At 31.9% G+C, this 24,120-nt stretch overlaps 8 protein-coding genes across 8 annotated transcripts; 5 read left to right on the plus strand and 3 right to left on the minus strand.

Annotated features, from left to right (window-relative positions):
• Nucleotides 1-375: 375 nt before the first annotated feature.
• Nucleotides 376-1,723, plus strand: LOC134829960 (DNA/RNA-binding protein KIN17). Its single transcript, XM_063843282.1, has one exon. The coding sequence runs from the start codon at nucleotides 490-492 to the stop codon at nucleotides 1,681-1,683; it is 1,194 nt and encodes a 397-aa protein (XP_063699352.1). The 5' UTR covers nucleotides 376-489; the 3' UTR covers nucleotides 1,684-1,723.
• LOC134829961 (WW domain-binding protein 4) lies at nucleotides 1,690-24,061 on the minus strand. Its single transcript, XM_063843283.1, has 3 exons — nucleotides 23,957-24,061; nucleotides 2,006-2,824; nucleotides 1,690-1,943 (listed from the first exon to the last, which is right to left on the minus strand). Coding segments are annotated over exons 1-3 (1,026 nt in total). The 5' UTR covers nucleotides 23,959-24,061; the 3' UTR covers nucleotides 1,690-1,738.
• Nucleotides 4,019-14,657, minus strand: LOC134831706 (calmodulin-lysine N-methyltransferase). Its single transcript, XM_063845507.1, has 2 exons — nucleotides 14,526-14,657; nucleotides 4,019-5,188 (listed from the first exon to the last, which is right to left on the minus strand). The coding sequence occupies exon 2, from the start codon at nucleotides 5,081-5,083 to the stop codon at nucleotides 4,040-4,042; it is 1,044 nt and encodes a 347-aa protein (XP_063701577.1). The 5' UTR covers nucleotides 5,084-5,188; nucleotides 14,526-14,657; the 3' UTR covers nucleotides 4,019-4,039.
• LOC134831732 (glutathione S-transferase 1-like) lies at nucleotides 6,110-7,053 on the minus strand. The gene has a single exon (XM_063845539.1). The coding sequence runs from the start codon at nucleotides 6,868-6,870 to the stop codon at nucleotides 6,217-6,219; it is 654 nt and encodes a 217-aa protein (XP_063701609.1). The 5' UTR covers nucleotides 6,871-7,053; the 3' UTR covers nucleotides 6,110-6,216.
• LOC134832301 (glutathione S-transferase 1-like) lies at nucleotides 7,214-7,880 on the plus strand. The gene has a single exon (XM_063846285.1). It carries the CDS (start codon nucleotides 7,224-7,226, stop codon nucleotides 7,878-7,880), a length of 657 nt encoding a protein of 218 aa, XP_063702355.1. The 5' UTR covers nucleotides 7,214-7,223.
• LOC134832302 (glutathione S-transferase D7-like) lies at nucleotides 8,002-8,738 on the plus strand. The gene has a single exon (XM_063846286.1). It carries the CDS (start codon nucleotides 8,002-8,004, stop codon nucleotides 8,650-8,652), a length of 651 nt encoding a protein of 216 aa, XP_063702356.1. The 3' UTR covers nucleotides 8,653-8,738.
• Nucleotides 16,589-18,895, plus strand: LOC134832303 (uncharacterized). Its single transcript, XM_063846287.1, has 4 exons — nucleotides 16,589-16,613; nucleotides 17,036-17,178; nucleotides 17,232-17,394; nucleotides 17,451-18,895. Exons 1-4 carry the CDS (start codon nucleotides 16,589-16,591, stop codon nucleotides 18,893-18,895), a joined length of 1,776 nt encoding a protein of 591 aa, XP_063702357.1.
• Nucleotides 21,157-23,409, plus strand: LOC134832305 (uncharacterized). Its single transcript, XM_063846288.1, has 4 exons — nucleotides 21,157-21,356; nucleotides 21,438-21,610; nucleotides 21,669-21,822; nucleotides 21,878-23,409. Exons 1-4 carry the CDS (start codon nucleotides 21,290-21,292, stop codon nucleotides 23,407-23,409), a joined length of 1,926 nt encoding a protein of 641 aa, XP_063702358.1. The 5' UTR covers nucleotides 21,157-21,289.
• Nucleotides 24,062-24,120: the final 59 nt, after the last annotated feature.

Here is a 24,120-nt window from a genome sequence, read left to right on the forward strand (position 1 = left end):
ATAAAATATCAAACAAAAAATTTTGAAAAAAAAATTCAGTAATTTTATGAAAAAATTTTTTAGAGAAGAAAATCAAATTAGAATGTGAAAATGAAAAAATCATAAAAATTAAATAATATTCTACAAAAAAATTTAAAATCTTTAATTTTATAACATTCTCAAAATTATTGAAAACACAAGGCCACAAATTTAATTAAAAAATCATTAAAAACTATAGAAAAAAAATAAAATTCCTTAAATTTGACGAAATTTTTAAAATTGTCGAAAACCCAATTTAAGAAAAATTCATCCCTGAAAAAAATTTGTGTCGCCAATCATTAAAAACGACAAGCGACACATTGTTTACATTTTTTAAATTTCAATCCTCAAGTCTTTACCACTTTTAAAATCGAATTTTTTCATAATTACGATTGAAAAAAATAATTTTTAACAACTTTAAATAACAAAAAAAGCTCAAATTAACGAAATTTCATCAAAAACTCCCTCAAAATGGGCGGCGGCAAAGCAGAAAAAGGTACCCCAAAGTACCTGGCGAACAAGATGAAAGCAAAAGGCTTGCAGAAACTCCGATGGTATTGCCAGATGTGTCAGAAACAGTGTCGCGACGATAACGGCTTCAAGTGCCACACGATGAGCGAATCCCATCAGCGCCAAATGAGACTTTTCAGCGACAATGCCGGACGATATATCGACTCTTTCTCCAAGGAATTCTCCGATGGGTTCATGTATTTGTTACGAAGGCAGTTTGGCACGAAGCGCGTTTTGGCAAATCGAGTGTATCAGGATTTCATTTCGGATAAAGGACATTTACACATGAACGCTACTAAATGGTATTCGTTAACGGAGTTCGTAAAATGGCTCGGAAGAACGGGACAATGCAACGTCGATGAAACGGAAAAGGGATGGTACATCACGTACATCGATCGTGACCCGGAAACGCTTGCGCGACAAGAAAAACTCGCGAGAAAGGAAAAAGCAGAAAAAGACGACGAAGAAAGGCATCAAGAGTACATTCGACAACAAGTCGAAAAAGGTCAGAAACAACTCGAGAACGAGCAACCGAAAGAAATTAAGGAATTTGTGAGGGAAAATGAGGAAGAACCCTTAAAATTAGACATTAAATTAGCTGCGAAACCGAAACCTGAACCTGTTTCTCTCAAAGCAAGTGCCTTCAGTATCGACAATGGAAAGCGAAAACTTGACACGGAGTCCACCGCAACAGCTTTTAAGAAACCAAAAGTACCGAGCTCGAGTTCAAGTCGATTATCGGGCATCGAAGAGCTCATCAAGAAGCAAGAAGAGGAAAAAGAACGTAAAAATCGCAAAGATTACTGGCTGCACGAAGATATTATCGTAAAACTTGTCACAAAATCCCTCGGCGACAAATATTACAAACAAAAAGCTCGCGTTTTGGAGGTAATTGACAAATATCAAGCGAAAATCAAGATGCTTGAAACTGGGGATAAGCTAAAAGTGGATCAAGATCACTTGGAAACAGTCATTCCGAACTTGGGAAAGCCCGTAAGAGTCGTTAATGGCGCATACCGAGGACAATTAGCAACTTTAAAAGAATTAGACGAAGATAATTTTTGTGTGACAATCCAAATTGCAGCAGGAACGTACAAAGATCGGGTCGTGAAAGGAGTTCAGTACGAGGATATTTGTAAAATTTATGAAAATTAACGCGATTTAAAGATGTAAATTAAAGAAAATCAATTTATTTTATAAGAAATATCGTCTATTCGTCGTCATCCAAACGTTTTCGGGCATTTCTGTTGCCGCCAGCGATCTTTCGTTTCTTGAAAAATCCCGGTTCGTCGGCATCTATACTCGTAATTGTCTTTTCCTTGAATTTTTTGACAGGTGCAGGCTCTGGTTCTGATGGCACGAACACTGGAGCTTCGTATCTCGTGGGAAGTTCAAGGTCAACAGGAGCCATTGGTCTAAAAATACAAAAAAAAATTATGAAAAATTAATTTTTATAGGGAAAAAGTGAAAATCTTACTTTGGAGCTTCTACAGTTTGCCATTGCCCAACCGGTCTTGCTGCTTCTTCGGGATTCTCCCATCCAAATTTCTCATCTACTTCGTCCTTCTTCTTTTTCTTCTTCTTTTTTGACGTGCCCGGTTCATTTCCCTTCGCATCGTCGTCACTTTCTGATCCCGATTCGGGTCTCGTGATTTTTCGATACGATTTTAGCTTTTCTCGATTGTATGCCGCTGCAATTTCATCAGCATTTTCCACAAAATCTTTCGAGAATTTTGCTTCTTCTTCTCGTTGCTTCCGTTCAATGTCTTCTTGTAACTTTTGGTACTCCTTGTACGTCATAAATCCCTCTTTCGGTTCCTCCCACGTACTTTCGCCCGTTTTTACGTTCCAATAATACGTGTGTCCCTCGTCAGTTAGGGCTTCGCACCATAAAGACGCCGCTTTTTCCTCTTCTGCCTTCGTCAGGGGGCGTTCAATGTCATCTTCGGGCAATTTTATCGCGAAAGGATCAACTTGAGGTCCAATTCCTCGAGCAGATGCTGCAGCAGCGGCAGCTCTTTCGTTATGAAGACGCGTCGTGTAGTCCGATCCAGCTGCTAAATCGCCTGCATATGCCGCCATGGCACCTTCATTCATTTTTCGCATGTCAGCTTCCATTTTGCGCTCGTTTTGGGCATCTTTGTATGCCTTCCTGCCGATTTCCGAGAGACGTTTTTGGACATTTTGCTTGTGTTTCTTGCCATTTTCGTGGAATTCTTTGCTCGCACGGTTATCGGCATACCAACATTTGCAGTAGTCGCAAAAGGCGCGATCGTTGCTTTTCCAATAGTCAGCCCTAAAGGTGAAAAATTAAAAGAAATTTAGTAAAAATTTAAAGTTTTATTATAACTACTTTAAATTTATTTTTAATTTTTTGTTTTTATTTAAAAAGTCGTAAAATAAAAAAAAAAAATTAAATAAAAAATTAAAATTTTAAATAAAAAAAAATAAAATTAAATTAAATATAAATACTTAATTTTAAAAAAATAAAATAAAATTTTAAATAAAAATATGAATCATTTAATTTAAAAATCAAAAGTTAAAAATTTTGGCTTAAATATTTTTTTTTATTTTTATCTTAATTTTAAAATTTTTTAAAAAAAATATTTTTTGAAATTTTTTTGCCCCATTTTCAAAAAAAAAACAAAATAAAAAAAAAGTTAAAAATTACAATTTTTTTTAAATTTTTAAAATTTTAAATTTTTAAAAATTTTTTTCAAAAGTTAAAAATAATTATTTTTCAAAAATTTTTGACGGTTATTTTTTTAAAAATTTTTTTTTAAAATTTTTAACTTAAATACTTGAGATTTTAAATAAATTACCAAATTATCAATGTAAAACCAAAAAAACAAAAAAAATAAAAGGGTCAAAAAATTTTGAAAAATTTTTATTTTTGAAAAAAAACTTTTTTTTTATTTTGCCCCCCCATTTTGAAAAAAGTTTTGGGACAAAAAACATCGAAAAAAATTTGGAAAATAAATTTAAAAAAAAATTATGATTAAATTTTATATTTTTAAAAAATTATTTATTGAACATGTTTTTAATTTTTTTTTTATCAATTTTTCATGATTTTTTTTTAATTTTTAACTTTTGTCTAAATTTGTGTCAAAAATTATTTAACAAAAAAATAAGTATTAAAAAATTTAAAAATATGTTCAATAAAAAAAATAATAAATTTTTTGAAAAATATTTTTGTTTGCAAAAAATATAAAAATTAATGAAAAAAATATTTTTTATTAAATTAAATTAAATTAATTTTTGAAAATCATAAAAAAATAATATTTTTTTTTTAATTTTCAATGAATTATAAAAAAAATCCTAAAACTGTATTTTTTTCATTTTTTAATTATAAAATTTTTGACTTTTCTAATGAAACAAGCGACAAAAAGTTAAAAATAAATTTTAAATAGTTTGATTTTGGAAATAGAATCAACAACAACTCTCTAAATTCAACACTTTTTATTGTAATTTTTTTGATTTTAGTTGCTAATAATCTTAAATTTGATTGGAATTATGGAATTTTCTTTTGATTTTTGTCTAGAATTATCAACAATGGATAGTGAATATCTTCGTTATAGTCGTGCGAGCCATTTTTCAAGTCGAGATGCTTTCGCCAGATGCTGTCACAATAATTTTCTACTATTTTACAATTAAGTTCCCGTCTTTTCGCTTGTTCAATAAACAATTCCAGCGTTTGTCCCCGCTTCGGAGCCATCACCAAGGCTTTTGCATCCTTCGTCGGTGCAAGATAATATTCAATTGTATCAACCAAGGCTTCCCGCGACTCGTCAAAAAACAAACAATCGGCACACAAAATCACCGAATACATCTCTCGTTCGGCTTCTTGTCGATTTTTCTCCCATTTCAACACGCTGGCCTTCGTAAAACACCCAAAATCGTTCAGCCGCAACGATCGCTTGACATTTTCCACGGACAAGGCGTTCCCATCTGTCAAATGTACCAAATAGGGATTCCCGTATTTGGCGATCATGAGACCCGCAAGTGACGTCATGCCGCCGCCCAACTCGAGGACCCACGAATTTTTGTACTCCAAAAGGTGCTCGAGCACGTAAATAGCGAGCGTTTCCTCGCTGGGCCAAACGCAAATGTTTCCCGTGTTATTGAACCCGATGAGATCCTGCGCCGTCCAAAGACGATTGATGTGATGAATGTTGATGTCGAAGGATGCGTCGTCGATTTTCATGCGATACGAGAACCAATCTTCATCGGCGTTGCCAAGCAGTTGAACGGAGGTCTGGTAGGGCAGCGGAGATTGTTGCACCAAATTAAATCCGTCAAAAGTACGAACGCTGAGCGGAGATTCGTCAACGGAATCTTCGAGCGACGTCTGAGGACTTGAATTTCCGCTGGGATTCGTGTCAGAAGAGCTCAACACATCGATGGAGGAGGTCGAGGAATTGACACTTTCGAGACTGTTACGACGCAAGACACGTGCTAAGATGCGCCAACGCTTCCGGGCGTTCGTAATTCGCTTCAAATTGGATTCGTGCGACGCATCATTGACCGAATGATGGGAACAGGAACTGAAATCCATGATTTTTTGGTCTACTTGTTGCGAGATATGTTCAAAAAGTTGATATCACAAGCCACGTTAGTGACAAAAATTACAACAAAAGCCATCTTTGATGCATTTTCGACGCTAAAAAATTAAAAATTCAACAAAAATTAGCAAAAAATCACAAATTTTATTGAAAAAACGCAAAAAATGCATAACGCAAGGACATTTAATCCCATATTCCGTTCTTGGCAGCCCATTTTAAATACGCTTGGTACTTCTTACAGTAACGACGATAATATTTGGAAGCAGGACAATCACATACTTGCTTGTCAAAATTGCAAACCTAACAACAAAATTGAAAGGTAACATGAAAAAATGTCAAAAATTGTAAATTTCTTACATTTCTCGATCGATCCCAATGAAGAACAACAAGTTTTTTGGTCATTGTGTCGTTCATGACGGCACAACGAAACTCTTGAAGCTTTCCATGCACACACTGATAATATTTGTTACAATCCTCATCGTCTGGGAGGTAAATAGAATTAAAATCTACACAATTGGCATCTGAATATTTTGAAGTTGTGGCAGTTTCTGTTGAGTTTTGGGACTCAGTTGTGACAGAAAATGAATAAATTTTAACGAAAATCAAGGTGAAAAAGGTAATTTTTAATAAAAATTCCATTTTAAGAGTTAACTGGACAAAAATTTCTTTTAAAATGAAGAAAAATTCTTCAAAACTTGACTTTTTAAGGAAATTTTTATATACAAACAAAGCCGGTAACGACCTAGAAGTCACGTTTCATACTAAAAATGTGCAGCTTTTATCACAAAAGACAAAAAATTTAACAAAAATCATAATTTTTTATTCCTCAGATTTAAATTTGTATGAAAAATTCACACGTTTTCCACGTTGCCGCACCAAACAAACAACAAAACAGCGGAAATTTGAATAAACAAATTATTTATTTACAGTAAATCCGTTAAAAGGGAGCAAAAAATGCAATAACTGAAGTGATTGAAATCAGCAATTACCATTAAAATTATTTTGATTGACACGTAAAGTAATTTTTTACCCTGTTAAAATGTGTTGAAAACTAAAATTGAATGAAAAGTTGCGATAACATGCGGAAAATCACGCAATTCGGTGCTCAAAATTGCATTAACGACGTTCATTTTAATTTACTTTTCAGGTCATCTGTGTATTTTTGCACGATTTTCTCGTGTTCCTCGAATCCCTTGACGACTTTGCGACATCTTTCGTACCATTCCGCGAGTTTTGGGTGATTTTCGAAGCCAACTCCGACCAATTTCGACGTTGCAACGCACGACAGTACGTGACAATCGGCTAGCGTGAGGTCATTTCCCGCCAAAAATGCATTTCCGGTAAGAAATTCTTCCAAATGCGAATAAGCTTCTTTAACGGCAGCAATTTTTTCATCACTTATAGTTGTTACGCCCTCATACACGATCGGACGAACAATTGCCCGTACCCGCATATGCAAGTAGGAGGCATCAAAGTACAAACGAGCATCGATAACGCCACGAATTTTCGGGTCTTTTGGATAAAGTGACGTGCCACCGGGGTATCTTGAGTCAGCGAGATATGTTGAAATCGCACGAGACTCCCACAGAATGTATCCGTCGTCATCCAAGGTCGGCACACAATGCATCGGATTGATTTTCAGAAATTCCGGCTTGAGTTGTTCCTTTTCGCGGAGATTCAATAGACGCCATTCCGTGTCGATTTCCAAGTTTTTCACCGAAAGCCATGTGCCGCGGCACGGAGCACTGTTCGGAGTCCAATAAATTGTTGGTTTTGACATTTTATTTGAAAAAAAAAAGTTTGATGGAAGAAAAATAACGTGACATGAACTTTTTGACGTTCTCACTCTCTTTGATGTTTATGTTTTATTTTTCGTACACTTCTTGAACGAAAACAGTGAATGAACCGATTTTTTTTATAAAAATGAATGAACTTGCGTGTGTTATGTGAGAGAAGAGTCTCCATAGTAGCGTAAAAAAAAGTTCATTCACGACAAATGTTATTTATGTGGTTCAAGTGCGTGCAGAATTTTATCAATGAATGACGAATGAACATGAAAAATCTTATCTCTTGAATTGTTTTAAACAATTTTCAGTTGATTTTTGCGTCTCAATTAGGAAAGACTCTCGAAAAATGTCTAAACCAATAATTTATTGGCATCCTTTCAGTGCTCCTTGTCGCGGAACGTGGTTAGTTGCTCAAAATTTAGACATCGATGTCGATTTTCGACTCTTGGATCTCGCAGCGAAAGAACATTTGAAGCCGGAATTTCTCAAAATTAATCCGATGCATTGCGTTCCGACGTTGGATGATGCTGGTTTTGTCATTTGGGAGTCACGTGCCATCTCGACGTACCTTGCTGACCTACGGGAGACCGAATTTTATCCGAAAAACCGACAATTTAGGGCTAAAATTGATTCTTTGTTGTATTTCGATGCGACTTTTTTATATCAAAGAGCTCGGGACATCACAAGACCCATAATTTATGAAGGCCTGAAAGTAATAAGTGATGAAAAAGTTCAAAAAATTTATGAGGGATATGATCATTTGGAATGGTTTTTAACAAAAAATGAATTTGTAGCGGGTGATTCTTTAACAATTGCTGATTTGCATCTTTTAGCAACAATTGAAACGACAAAATTGCTTGGAATGGATTTCAAAAAGCATCCAAAGATCCATTTGTGGTACGAAAAATGCTCGAAATGCGTTACTGGATTTAATGAACACGTCAAATTCACACAAAATTATGTTGATATGATAAAATCGAAGCTACAGTCAACAAAAAATTGATTAAGCTTCTAATAAATAAACAAACCAGATAAGGTTCTTAATCAATTTTTATCATTTTCAGACGATTTTTTGTCGATTTCAGTACTTTATCGTCTTCAAAAGTGGTTGCACACGAAAAAAAATGCCGAATTTGGGTCCATTTTTGACGTTATATCACGATGAATTTTCACTCGGATCGCGAATTGTCTTATTTGTCATTCGAAATCTCTCTTTAGACGTCAATATTCATCCGATAAACGTTCTTAATGGGCATCGAGATGTCACGGAAGTCATTGCACCAACGTTAATCGATCACAGTCGCAACAATTTCAGACTCACGGATTACCGAGCAATTTCCTCGTATTTGGTGGAGTGTCATCGCAGCGGAAATTCGCTTTTCCCGAATGACATCGTGAAACGAGCTGTCATCAATCAAAGGATATATTTCGATGCAAATACGTTGCGACCTCGTTTGGACGACATTTTCGAGCCAATTTTGGCGGGAGTTGCCAAAGAAATTCCGCAACAGAAGAAAGATCGTCTGAAAGAAGCTCTCGTGTATCTCAATGGGTTTCTGGAGTTGGATAAATGGGTTGCGGGCAAAGACACAACAATTGCGGATTTGATCATTTGCGGTACGGTAACGGCGATCAGAGAACTTGGCTTGCGACTGGATGAACATCAATGTGTGCAAGAATGGCTTGAAAAGTGCAAACAGCTGCTACCTGGATACGACGAAATGGAGGTCGGTGCACAAAATTGGGCGCAAAATGTTAAAAATAGGATGACATAAGAGGTTTATTAAGGTCATGACGAGGAAAAAAACAACGAATAAAATCGATTGAAGGGCAGTTTATGTACATAGAACCAAAAAAATCATTAAGGTTGCCCCAATTTTTTTTTTAATTTTTGTCCTTCATTTAAAAAAATTCAAAAGCAAAAAAATAATTTACAAATTAAGTGAAAAAATATCATTTTTCGACCTTTTGGAAGAACATTTTGAAATATTTATAATTTCGATTTTATTTTTAACTAAATTTAATAATTTTTTCACAAAGTTTGTTTTTGAATTTTTAAAGTCAAATGTTCTCAAATCAAATTTTAAATAGCAACAAAAAATATTAAAAATTTTATGAAATATTTCCTTTGAGCTATTAAAATTTTCCAAATATTTTTTTTATTTTTATGAAAACAATTCAATTAATTTTATGAAAAAAAATTCAATTTTTACATTTTTAAACAAAATTAAGTTTACCTGTCGAAATATTTTTTTTTTCTCAAAAAATTAAAATTTATTTAATTAAAAATTATAAATTTATTAAATTTTTAATTTTTTTTTTTGATAATTAAATTTTATTTTATAATTTTTTAATTATTTAATTTAATTAAAATTAATTTATTTTTTTTTTAATTTCTCATTAAAAAAAAATCATGACAAAAAGTTTTTAAAAAAATTTGGAGCAACCTAACGTCCATAAAACATTCTTTTTTTCATTATTGCACTTTATTTATGTATTATTTGTATTAAAAAAAAGAAAATCATAAACAAAAAACAACAACGCCATAATGTTCCGAAAACAAAGCATAGACCGAGTGAAAAAAAAAACAATGCCAAACATGATTATTTATTTATGAAGCAATTTTTAAGCAAAAATTATGGTGTTGCTACATTGATCAAATATGACACATTCCTACTGTTCGGCACATATACTGCAGTTATTGTTTGTTTTATTTTGTTTCCGTTTTTGTATTGAACCAAAAAAAAAAGTGAAAATATTTTGTGACGTCAGCTCACTGTCGAAATTTGCGTCAATTTTCAGTTCGGCTTAAATGCGAGAGGAAAACAGACAGAAAAATCTTTAAAGAGCGACACCACATGTGTTGCATTGATGCTCCGGCGTATCTTTTAAATGCATATTGCAAAAAGCAGATCGACCAACAAATTATTGTTATTATCGTCGCTGATGTTGCCACGATACGTTTCGAGTCGTAGTATTTGGGTTGATGCATATTCTGCCTGCATATCGGTTTGAATTTTATATTTAGTTAAAAGTCAAGTGTAAAGTCAGGTATGAACAGAGATGTGGAATCAAAGTTTTGACTTTAGATTTTAAATTTATTTTTTTTTTCAAAAGAATTTGATATTTTTGCTAATTTTTTTTTTAAATTATATTTATGGCTGAAATCGGGCTAAAACTACATATTTATTTATTTTTTTTATTAAATTAAAATTAATTATTTAATTTGAAATTAGATTTTATTTTTTTACTTTATTCAACTACTTTTGACTTATTTTGAAGCAAAGGCATTTTTTTATCATTTTAAACTTTGATTTTTTTAGGCTCAAATTTTTTTCATCAAATATCGACCAGATATTAAACAAATAAAATTATTTATTAATTTTTTTTTTCATTTTTAGTCCTAAAATTCGTAAAAATTTTTAATTTTTTTTATATTTTCAAGAAAATTATTTTGAATTTATTTCTGCAGTTATTTTGTCAAAAAATAAAAATGATTTGCCTGACATACTTTTCCTCCAATTTTCCATCTCTGTTACAGCAAATCAACATACGCGAATGATTCTTATTACACGAGACGATCCTCTTTACGTCAGAGCGAAATTCCTCTTTAATTTTCTACACTCATTTCACATCCAACTTGGCATCTTTTCTTACGAGCGACCCGACACACATCTGTACCCGAAACAATGCACTATATTTTCTGTGAGATGTCTTTGCACTTCTGTTATTTTTATTATTATGAAAATTAATAATTTCTTACTTATAAATATTGCACACTTGAACAGATTGCAACATCCACACAGAACACAGATTGAAAACGACATGCAACAAAACCAACACTGAACAAGAGAAAATAATTTCAAGGTCTGTGGGGAGTTTTTTCATCATTGTTCTGCTTTTTTTTTCGTTGCAAAACTAATGGAAACGCCTTGCAACTTCAAATTTTTACAAACAAAAAAAAACTAAAATTAAAATCGTTGAAATGTTGATGTACACTAAACTGTTATCAATCAAATGCAAAACAAGTAGAATGACAGTCCGCCACCCATTTCATGTCAAGTGAAAGAAATTCGCGCGCGCGAGCAACATTTTATTAGCAGAGTCGCTGACCGATGGATCGAAAAGGGGTTAATTTGATTCATTAAGGTAATAATTTAGTCTTCTTTGGAGTTAATCATCAGTAAAATTTAAAAAAGAATCGTATCTTGGGTTTATTTAATCCCTTGGATGTTATTTTAATCCCTTTTGAAGCTTTCTGGTTAAATTAAACTTTCTTATTAAATTGACTTCTTAAATGTATCTTTTATAAGGTTAAAGAAAGAGGAAACTGTCCCTATTCAACTCCGTCGTAAATTTTACCAAGATTGCTGGAGGTTTTTCAAGGACTTTTTCGGTTTGTTTCATGACTCTGAAGCAGTTGTCAATAAAGTCTTTCTTAAGGTAGTTTAATTGTCTTGCTATTTGATTCACGATGGTTACAACGTTTTCATTTGTATCATATGGAACGCACGTTATCCGTTAATTTTTTCTGTTCGCTGTCTATTAATTGGCGATGCGACATTCAATTGTTTAGTATTGTTCCGTCGCCTTGTTTTAGTTTGCAAATTTCGGTCTTTATTACGGTTGTCATATTTTCTGACTTACGCTTTCCAACAAACGTATCGGGCAGTTTTCGCGTCTTTTGATTCACGTCAACAGGTTTTATCGCGCATAAAGGATGTCGTCCGTATAGCAACAAAAACTTCCATGCATAAAAAAAAAATGCATTAAGCGACATTGGGTCGCTGGTGCGTTTATCAGCCCGAATAACATCAAGTGCTTTAAATTGGAATAGCTCTCTTCCCGGAATAACGACCGCCGTCAACTCTTGTGCCGTTGCAAATTGACCCGAAACTGGCGAATTACTCAAAAGTATCTGCTAGTACGCTTTCAATAAATCGATGATCGGGCAGTATTTCGCGTTTTTCATTCGTGCAAAGATGTGGTTTGGTTTGCGTAATTAAAAAAACTCCAAATTTTGGGAATTTTAAGAGCATTTTAAATAAAAAATGTGACAAGAAATTAAATTCTGAAAAAAACTCGTAGTAAAAAATGGACTAATTTTTTTCAACTTCAAAGCAGTTTGAATTGTTCCCTTAATGGATTAAATAAACTTCCTTCAATGTCTTAAAATTACTCCTTTTCAATCCACAGGTCGCGTATACACAAATAATTACATTTCACTGCACTTCATTTAGTTCATACATAAACATTGTTGTAGAAATCGTTGTGATGTCGTCTACATTGAATGGCGTGTGTCTAAAAATATTTGCTGTTTTTTGCACTCTGCATACAATCCGAAAGACAGATAATGTTCATAACTAATTTCATAATTTATTGTAAAAAAAAATTCGTAAAAATTTTTCGCGGGTCAAGGGCGCCGATCTCACGTGAAATGGCGCGTAAATTCGACTAAATCCGTCAAAACAATTACTCTCCGCGTTGTGTTGCAATTAAATAAATATATTTAAGAGATTATTAATGACTTCTGTTTTTAATGTTTTTTCTTCTTCATTGCAACCCAAACGAACAAATATCGAGTGAGCCACCGACCGACAAACTTTTTTTTTCAAGAGAGTGCAACTGTTTACATTTATGCCTGTGGTCGGTTCCTCCTCCCATCATGTGAAATGTGTGTTTTTTCGGTTTGTGTGCAAAAATGAAATAAATTTGTATGAAAACTTGACATTATTTATTAAACAAGACAATTTTTCCGAACGTAGGTGCACTGCATGCACACATTTCTTGTAGGTATACGAACAGAGATTAATTTTATGAGTCATTAAATTTGGAACACAGAACCGAACATTCAATATTTTAATAAGATATTATGCAAGCAGTGTACAATTTTTGTTTTTATTCTTTTTTTTTGCACGAGGAAATGAATGATGTTTGCAATCAAAATGCATTTCCCACTCATTCATTGATTACGTTCCCCGAGAAAAAAAAAACATTTTTTGGCCGTGAATTTTCGGTGTGATGATCAATTAATGGAAAAGTAATAATTTTGGCATGTGTTTGATTTGATTTTCGGTTGATTGAAAAAACTTTTTTTTTCTTTTTTTGCAGCTTACGTGCATAAAAAGGCGGAAATTGGATGTCATTTGGTGACTTTTTTTTTGGACAGACTGCGTTGATCGATGTCATGCCAATGGTTGTATCGCTTTTAATTTAATAAAAATAAAGGGAAAGGAGAAACAAAAAGCAAAATTGAAACTAGAGCATGGCATCAAATCAAAGCCAGCGAATGCATAGACAAATAATAAAAAAAACTGATTCTTCTTTTTTAATTTATTTACATTTTATATTTTGTTCGTGTCTGCATTCCCAACAGAACGGAGCAGAGGTCAAATATCGACCAGAAAGATTCAAAGAATGACAAAACCCGAAAGAAGAGCGAGAAATGTGAGTAGAGTAGGTCGACTGCGAATGCATTGTGCAAGAAACCTCCAAATACCCATTATTGTCATAAATATGTGAGCAATCACCAAAGTTGATGAGATGGAAGCAACGAAGACAATTGAATGCAAATGATTGCCAGCAGGAGAGCATTAAAAGTTGAACAAAGGATAAAAAATGTGGTTACATTCATAAAAGTTTCTTTTTTGATTTAGATATCTTTAGAGGTAGAGTATTGCAATTTTTTTAATATTATTTTTTTCATTTCAAATTTTCCATTTTACTCGAATTTTACTAAACTTTAAATAAAATTCATAGATTTTTTTTTACAAAAATAATCAATTCAAAATTATTAAAAAATTATTATTATTTTATTAAATTATTATTTTACAAAGATTAACAAGAAAATTTCAAAAAATAATAAAAGTTTTACTTGTTTTTAATTAAAAAAAATATTGATATTAATTATTTAAATTTAAATTAATATAAATATTAATTATTTTTTTAAAAATTTAAAAACATTAAAAATCATATTTTCTTTTAAAAATTTAAAAATTAAATTTTAATTAGATTTCTTGAAAAAATTAATTATTTCTTATTTTTCAAAATTTCTTTAAATGGGTTTGAATATAAAACCTTATTTATGTATATATTTTTTAATTTATACTTTTTTTTTTAAATTTTCTCAAAATATTACATTTAAAAAAAAATATTATTCAGGAAGATGTTCATGGATTTTATTTTTCCAAAACTCAAAAGAAAAATTATACTTCGAGGAAAATCTAAATTTAAATAATTTTTTTTTGTTGTAAAATTTATTGCAAAAAATGTGTTTGTGATAATTTTGACAGCTTGATTTATTTTTTCATATTTTTTTAATAAAAATTTTAGTTGGAAAATTGATAATTTTGTGTAAAAAATAAAAGTTGATTTAAGGAAAATTCGAAAAACATTAAAAAAATTGTACTCTTGATACCAAGTTCATTTTTATAATTTTTAAGAATTTTTTTTTCAATGCTCTTTAGTGAAAATTTAAATTAGAAATGAACCCTATCTAATTTTTCATTAATACTGTCAATAATTGTCCACTAACAGAAACCAACCATTGCGTTATGCATTTTTTTTTCAAAATAAACTTTCACTCCGCAATTAAATCTTTCGCCATTTACACACATTTTTTAATTGAAATTTGTATTCAATTACTCACGTTTCCTATTTGTTTATCTAATCTTCTTCCTACTCTTTTTTTTCTCTCTTTTAACACGGACTCGGCTATTTTTATTTATTTTTTTTTAATTTAATTTAAAATATTTTTTTTCGCGACTTTCCTTTAATGAACCGCCAAAAATCAAAACAAAATTGAATGTTCACCGAACGACTTCTTGTTGTTGACTAAAAACATTTTTGTTTGAACATCTAATTTCTGTGTGTGTGGCGAGAGAGACGTAAAGAACTTTAATAAACTGCACGTCGTCGTTGGCATACTACAACGGAGCATATTTCTGAAAACAACACATCTCTCGTAGAAACATTCAAATATGTACAGCCCGATAACAGCTGTGTGTGTGTGTGTTTGTGCGGAAAATCAATTGTCTGAATGAAATTCTGCGGCACGGGAGTGTAAGTCAATTTTCATTCATTGTCCATACGGTGCGCGCGGCAAGCATAATGCAGTTTCGATGTGCCGTTTGATGCCATGTTGCTGCGAAATTTGAAAGAGGCAAGCCACCATTTGGCGGTAATATGCTCCATATGTGAGTGAATGTGTGTGCGAGAGAGAAACCGAGTGTTCGAGCCAAGAAATGCTGCGAAAAAAAAATCATTTTATATTTATGTCTCTGTTGATTTTAATATTAATAAGCATCAAATATTGTATATTAGAGAGCATAAGTCGTGATTTCTTTTTTTTTTAGAATTTTTCTCCTGCCTACATGCCAAAGCGCGCACGACAGTAATGACAGAGACCAAGTCACTCGATAGATGATGATAATAATTTCGCGTGATTTATCATTTAATATAGTGGAAATTGAGCAGCGGACAATTGTTGGCAGCTGGCGCGTCAATTTAGGAGTATGATTTATGTCTCGTGTGACATTGCGTCTTCACGCGGGACCTCATCAGTCATTACAAGAAATTTTCAAAATTTTTTACACTGATTTTTTATTGAAATTCTAATGATGTCTGTATTTCTGTACTGGTTTTACTTTTGAGTTATTTTCTAATTTTTCTAAGCTTAAAACCACTAAAAAATTGAAACTGAAAACAAAAATTTTCTCTGTTAAAATTTTTATTTTGCCTCATTTAAAAAGTCAAAAGTCCAATGGGGCAAATTTAATAAAAAAGTTGAAAATTTCATCAAAATTGACAATTTAAGTAATTAAATTTAGGTAAATTTTAAAAAAAATTTTAAATATTTTCAGTTTTTAAGAATTTTTTGTATTGAAAAACGAAATTTAACATAAATTTTTTCTCTATTTTTAAAAAAATTTAAATTACAATTTTTCAAATTTTTTTAAAAGTTTTTTTCGAGTTTTTTTTTATTTAATTTTTTTTTAAATTTAATTTTTTAACTTGAAATACTTCGAGATTAATTAAAAACATCCATGAAGGACCAAAAATTATTTAATTTTTGTCATTTTGTATAAAAAAATATTTCAAAATTTTTTTTTGGATTTTGAATAAAAATATTTTGGGACAAAAACATCCATGAAAGGTTAAATTTGTTTAAATTTTTATTTTTTAATTTTCGACTTTCGAAATATTTCAAAACTTTTTCAAAAAAAATTTTTTTAATATTTTTAAATCTTTTGGGACAAAAACATCGAAAAAATTTAGAACGTCTTTTTTTAATTTTCAAATATTTTTAACTTTTTTCATCAAAAAATATCATTTTTTTTTTATATTTTTATTTTTGGCAAGCATCTCACTAAACCACATCGATAATACGATTATCGGATACGGAGAGGAATCGTTATAAAAATTTTCTCGATTACTACAACTACTCAAGTTCAAGGACACAGACAAAGAGAAGTAAAAGATATGGGCTAGACGTAAAAATATTGTTATTACGAGAGAAGTGAGCCAAATTATTTGCAGCACACATGAAAAAAGGTCAAATTGTCGCTTGTGTAATACAAAATGAGATTTGCTCTTTGATAAAGCAATTGGATTGGAATGTCACCACTGATTTATGGCTTTTTGAATATATGAGAAATAATTCTAAGAAGCTCTGTTATTCAAAAAAAAAAAAATCATGACATGTGTGAACTAATGCCTCAATTTGTCCAGAAACAATGTAAGTTCTGAAACACCTAAAGTGACGTAATAATTAATGATCGGTAACCCGTAAAACCCAAGGGAACTATAATTATATGATTAAAAGTCCCAATTAATCAAGAAATGTCTTCAAACAAACATCAAACTGTTGATATTGATGACTACAATGGAAAAAAATTGACGAATATTGTGAACAAACAATGAAAAAATAATCAAAAAGTAGCTTTGATGACACTTGTTTACACAGTAATCATCGATTCATCATTCCGTTGATACAAAAAAGTAATCAAAGGTAAGGATTTTTTCTCATTTGTGCTTGAACTGTACCTGAAGTCACTTCTGGATGCCATGGAAGTTGCTCTAACTTTAATTTTAAATAGGATTGGTAAGAAAATTTAAAAAATTTTGAATTTTTTTAATAAAATTTGTCATTAAAATTAGCTTTTGAAGTCAATTCCTACACAAATTGTGTTTTATTTAACGAATTTTCGATACTTAATGAATTTCCAAGTGTTAGAAGTGATTGCCAAAATGCTTTAAATTTAACTAAGACGCTCACATGGGGTGTGGATCATGGATGTTCGGTAAGAATTTTTTAAAAATATTATTCAAAACATTAATTTTTCATTAATTTTAGCTTTTTGTGACGTCAAATGAGTGTATTGACATCTTCTTCGACCGTTTTTTGGAGATTCATGACATGGCAAATGCTAAATATGAGAAAAAAGTTCTCGTTATTGTAGATTTTCATACAGAAATTGACGTTTTAAGGACATTGGGGAGTGAAATGGTCACGAGATGTATGTATAAATTACGAAAATTAAATATTTTTTAATTATTTTCTTACATTTCTCAGGGATTCCTTTGACATTAGTTCTCCAACCACATCATTCCGGGCAATGGATCAACATTTATTCGGGATTTGGATCTGATGTTAATAGATTTTTCATTGAAAATTCAACTTTGGAACATGACAAGCCTCTAATTCCTCAAATTTTAACGGATTTCGGAGGAAAAGAAATCGTAACCGCCCTTTTTGAGTACCCGCCGTTCGTGTCAATAGCGAAAGTTGATGCTGGAATGGGAAATGCGAACCTTTTTGGCTCGAATGAAACACTTTCTATCAAATTGCAAGGCTTTGAAGCTCTTTTAATGGTCGAATTTTGTCGCATATTCAACTGTGTGATCTCCGCTCGGCTCGAATACGATGAAGATATGTGGGGATGGGGCTTCCGCAATCACACCGGATATGGAATTATGGGAGCTATTCTCAAATATGACGCGGATTTGACCGCCGCTGGATGTTATTTGATGCACGATCGTTATGAATTGATCCAATATTCGTATGCGATTCAACGATCTTCTGTTATTCATATTTTACCGAAGCCGAAACCTCTTCCGTTGTGGAATATTCCCCTTTTACCGTTTTCTGCGGTTATTTGGAAGAACGTCGCTATAGTTTTGACAACAGTTGCCATCTTTATTTTCATTTTGAATCGCATTCAAGTTCGATATTTGCCGAAATTTTCAAAAAATTCCACTTTAATTGTCGTTCAAATGAGTCTTTTTCAAAATGTGGAGCGCTTAAATTACTCTACAGCGACAAATTCGATCATTTACGGCACATTTCTCATCTACTCGATCATGATCGGGAATTTTTACATCGGAGGTTTGTCAAGTATTATGACTGTCACGCCCTACGAACCGCCAATCGACTCTTTGGAAAAACTAATATCGTCAAATCTCAAATGGGGAGGCAACACAATCTCGTGGACGTATGCCATTAAGGAATCCAGTGACCCGAATCACCAAAAATACGTTTCAAAATTCATCGTTCCTGAGACGGAGGACTTGCAAAAGCTGATAAAAGACGAAAAAATTGCAGTTGCTTTAGATAGAACGCAAGCAGGCACGGCTTCGGTTCATAATTTGCTAACTCGAGACGATTCCAAGCACTTGATGATCATGAAAGAGCGACTTTATGCACAATATTCCGTTTTGATAGCCAGCAAAACGTTTCCCTACATGGAACAACTCAACAAAATGGCGTTTTGGCAGCAAGAAAGCGGAATCCGGGAAATTTGGGAGTACGAAACGGTCGTGCGGAAAATGGATTATGTGGTTCAACGAAATCTCGTGGATAATATGAAACCGCCGACGAATAAGGAGCCGGTAAAATTGTCAGTTCCTCACATTTTTGGAGCGGGATTCATTTTGTTGTTTGGATATTTGTTTGCAACAATTGCTTTTGCAGCAGAAATTTTTCACAGCAAATACGTTCGACGAGTCAAAAAGAACTGAAGTGAAAAAAATGAAGGAAATTGTTTACTTTTGCTTAAATATCGATGTTGTAAGTGTCTTTAATGTCAGTGTCGTTGTCAATATCATTAGCTGTCGTCTAATAAGTAATTCATGAATCAATTAAAAGAGATAGTGGACAAAAATACTCGAGAAAAAATGAGAGGAATGGAGCCACAATGATCCAAAAATGGTATTTTTTGACTTTAGAAAATTTTGAAGTGTTTTTTAATGCAATTTTTAAAAATATTCTTAATGATTTTGTAGAAGTAAAATTTCTTAACGAGTAAAAATGTAAAGAAAGAAAACATTAAAATTAAAAAAATAGACAAATTGATGGAAATTAAACAAAACTAAAGAAATTTTGCAAAATATTGAACAAAACAAATAATTTTTAAAAAAAATTTAGCATTTGTGCCAAATTTTAAATAATTTTTGGTCCACTGTGACTTTTTTCAACAACCCATCATTAATTTTCATCCAATTTTTCCAACTGAGAAAACATCCAGACAAGTCAAACAAGTCTTGCACTTGATAAAGTCATATAAAAACGAGACAAAAAATCAACTTTGGCTTAAAAGAAGACAATCACTCACGAAACATGCTTCAGTTCGTCAAATTTTGAATAAAATTGGTAATTTTTTAAATTTATCTCTATAAATTCTTTAACTTTTATAAAATAATTTTTTTTTTCAACAGATTCTTATATCAAATTATAAAAATGTATGGCAAATTAAGGAGTTTCTGAAGAATTATCGGAGGATTTTACGATAAAAATTTAATGAAGTTTAAAAAATAGGCAAACATTTTAATATTTCAAATCTGCCAATCAAAAAATTGTCAAAAAATCGATCAATGGAAGAAGGAATAACACAAAAATGCCATTATCGATCAAATTTATTCAAATTTTTTTTATAGTAATGAAAAAACAATAGTCCTGAGAGATAAATTGAACATCTGAACTGAATTGTATCAATTCAAAAAGACATCAGTTTTCTTAAGCGATGGACATTTATGGCAGCTGTCACCATCGAAATATGGAAAAAAATCTAAATATGAAAATTTAACAGTGACACACGTATTGAATCCATCATGCCAACACAATAAGAAAAAATTTTCCTCCAACATAATTTTTTAAGAAATTTGTCTAAAATCTAAAATATGAAAAAATTTCAAGTTTAAGTTTTAGTTTTTTGACCAAAGTTAATAATCAGTTAAAATTCAATTTTTTCATACATTTTAAAATTTGTATTAAAAAATTTGTGACAAAAAATATTAATTTCTTCTAATTTTTCAAAATTATATACAAAAACATGGAAATCCTCAAAAATTTCAAAGAAAATTGTATCATTTTAATTCGAGATCAATTAAGCAAAAAGAAGCAAGGCGACTCCATATCAAGGTCACATCGCACATAATGTTTGTCGTTAATTACTGACGTACTTTTCGTGGGAATTCTCAAAGCTGTCGAACTCAGAAAAAAAAATAAAATAAAAATATTTTTCTCACACCTTCCGACGAGTCTTGTCACAAAAACAAACGAAAACGCGTGTGTGTGTTTACAAGTTGTTGTTAAACAAACAAGGAAACAATTTTGATTGACCCACAAAACATTCCTTTGTCGCATTCGGGGAACCTTATGTCTACAATATAAATTTAGACATTGAAAATAAAAATATTTCTGATCGATTTAGCAAAGGGAGTAATTAAAGGTATCGACGTCAAACGAAAAGTCTCTCGAGGAAGACATCACTCACTCCATTAAACCATTAACAAACAATAGATTTGGCATCAAAGGTCAAGAAATCGATGAAAAATGTAATTTTGGAAAATAAAAGTTGAACTAAAAAGCAGAAAATAAGCAAAAATCGACAAGTGACTTCGAAAATGATCCAAAAATGAACAAGTAAGTACAAAAATTTCGAATTTTATTTCTTCAATTTCCTTTGTTTCAACAACTTTTCAACTTTTTTCGCAGCTTTTTGGCTATTTTCAGCTGACAACATGTCCAAACACTCCTTCCGGAACTCCATATTTGTCGTAAAAGTCAAAATATTTCCAATTGAAGCCGCTACCGATTTGATATGTTTGATCGTGCGATCAATTTTTGCCTTTTCCGGATCCTTTTCTCGCTTCGACGGCATTTTTTCCGTTCAAAATCCTATTTTTGGAAGCAAAAACGGCACGTGTGAGCTTTGTTGTGACACTTAATTAAACGTCAAACACATGAAACAACCAAAAATTCGAAAAGCGAACACGACAAAAATGTTTACGAAAAAACATGTTCAGCTAATTACTGGAGGTCAAGCATTTTCTCGTTACCGTAAATGATAAACAATTTAGTCTTTGTCTAAGTCTTGCCGAAAATAGACGAAAAATTAAAGAATTTGAAGGAAAATGTTTCCAAATATTACTCAGACAATACTTTTGCAGGCAGCTTTTCAAGTCGTTCTTAATTCGTTATGTAAGAAAATTTTCGTTTTTTTATGAAATTTTAATATTTTTCACAAAATTTTAATAATTTTGTCAAAATTTTTAATTTTAGCTTCAGAAATCGAGACTCACACAACTTGTGTCATCACTTCCAACGACTTTGATGGAAGCTTTTACGTAGAAACTCCAAATTTCCGGCTTGATTGTGATGAAAAAGTGCAAGAATTTGATTTAAATTCGAATTTTGTGCAAAAACTCATGTTCGGAATCAATAATGGATGTGCTGTGAGTAATTTTAAAAATTTTTTCACGTCAAAATTTTCTCAATTTAATTTTTTTTCAGTATTTTTTAGTATCACAAAGCTGTGTCCCGCAATTTCTTGAGGTTTTTTTCAAAACACACTTTTATTCGATGTCAAAATTTAGGAACAAAGTCCTCGTTATCATCGGAAATGGCCAAAATAATGACATTTTGAATGAAAAAGTGATCGTTGAAGGTACATTTTGAGCTTTAAAGTCAAAAATTTCGATTAAAAATATTTTTTTTCACAGAAATTCCTTTGACTTTACTACTTCAACCAAGAAAAATTGATGAAATCACGGAAAAAAGTTCAATTGATGTCTATTCTGCGTTCCCGTCTTCGCAAAGAGGTCAAATTCGGAATTCATTCTTCATTAAAAATAATTCTTTTGCGTTTCAAACTCGATTTTTTCCAAAAATCCTCGATTTGGAAGGCATGCGAATCGATGCTGGTTTCATCCATTTGCCGCCTTTTTCTTCGGGTGAAGTTGTTGCTCCAGGAAAAGGCAATGCCCACACTTATGGCTCAAACGAACTTTGGTCCATGCAATTGGGAGGTCAAGAAGGCACCATAATGGTTGAATTTTGCAAGAAATTTAATTGCAACCTTTATGCCCGTTTCGACTATCACGACTCACTTTGGGGCGAAATTTATCCGAATCTCACGGGACGCGGAATGCTCGGCGATATGGCGTTGCATGAAATTGAACTGGCAGTTGGTTCTTTTTATTTGGTGCATGGTCGATTTAAAACCGCTCAGTATTCGTATGTCGTGCAATTATCGTTTGTCACTCATGCCTTGCCCAAACCGAAGCCCTTGGCGTATTGGTACATTCCAATTTTACCGTTTTCGCCAATTGTGTGGGTTTGTTTCGTCGCGTCGCTCTTCATTGCCACAAATGCAATTCTTTTTTTGGACAAGGGACGCATCCAAATGCTCCCCAATTCGAAAATTAAGCCAGAATCCGGCGTAAATGCTTTTATCAACGTTTATCGCATCAGCATGTCACAAAATGTCTTGGTCCGATCGAATGTTGGCTCATCGCTCATCATGTACTCGATTTTCATGATTTTTTGTCTCACCCTCAATAGCTTCTACATCGGCGGATTGTCGAGTTTAATGGCTGTTTTGCCAACTGAAGGTCCCATTGACACAATTGCAAAGCTCGTTCAAAGCAATTTGGAATGGGGAACGACTTCCGACACTTTTTTGCTGCCCGTAATTCAATCCACGGATCCTGCTTTCGTGCGTTACGCGAAAAATTTTAAAGTTCACGCTGTCGAAGACTTTCATAAGCTCGTGAAACAACAACGAGCTGCTGTGATTGTTGAAACGATGCAAGGAGGGACGTTGTGCTATCAGCAGTACATCGATCGGAATGACTCGAAATTCCTCATGGTGCAAAAGGAACCACTTTATACGGCTTACACGGGAATAATTGCGAGCAAAACGTGGCCTTATATGGAACAGCTGAACCGAATTGTGATGATGCAAGCGGAAAGTGGCATCGGAGCGTATTGGGAGCACAAATCTGCGGAACAATCCATGGATTACGAGATTCAGAGGAATATCATTGCGAACACGAAGAACAAAGGAAGTCGTGAACCGGTAAAATTATCAGTTTCGCACATCTTGGGACCATTGTTTATCTTGTTGTTCGGGAATTTGTTTGGATTTGTTGCTTTTTTGATCGAAATTTTTTGGGGAAAAGATAAAAAATTTGTTAAAACTTTCAAACGGAAGGTCACAGCAGTAATTTATGTGTTACGAGCTGAACAATAAAAATAAAAATCTTTAAAAATTCCTTTAAATTCGGGAAAAATTACAAAAAAATTGAATTTTAAAATTAATTTTCAACTTTTATTTTTTTTTAAATTTCTATAAAAATGTAAAAAAACTTTTTTAAAATTATTTTAGGAAAAAATTAAAAAAAATCTTAGTTCAGAAATGAAAATTTTGAATTTTTAATCTCTAAATTAAATTCTTTAAAAATTTTGATTTTTTTTAAATGTCTTTTAAAATGTTACACATTTTGCTTAATTTTGATTTTTTAAAAATATTTTTGAAAGAAAATTTAAAAATCTTAGTTTAGAAATGAAATTTTTGAATTTTTAATGAAAATTGAATTCTTTAAAAAATTTAATTTTTTTTTATTTCTTTAAAAATGTGTAAAATCGGCTAAAATTTTATAATTTTTTGGGAAAAAAATTAAAAATATTATTTTTTAAAAAGTTTTTTAATCCAGGAAATTATAAAATTTGTGTTACGTTGATTCTATTTCCAAACTTTTATCAGAAAAAAAATTTAAAAAAATATTTTTTGTACTTACATGTCTTTGCAACACCGTTAAATACTCGATTTTCCTTCCTTCCTTAAATAAATAAAGTCCTTAAATATCGAAATTTTTTATTAAATTTTTCCCTCAAAACGTTTAACTGCACAAATTTTCTGTTTATTTGTAAACAAACTGCTGTCAAAACCACTTTTGGCGAC

Source organism: Culicoides brevitarsis, chromosome 2 (assembly GCF_036172545.1).
Source record: "Culicoides brevitarsis isolate CSIRO-B50_1 chromosome 2, AGI_CSIRO_Cbre_v1, whole genome shotgun sequence".
NCBI lineage: Eukaryota > Metazoa > Arthropoda > Insecta > Diptera > Ceratopogonidae > Culicoides > Culicoides brevitarsis.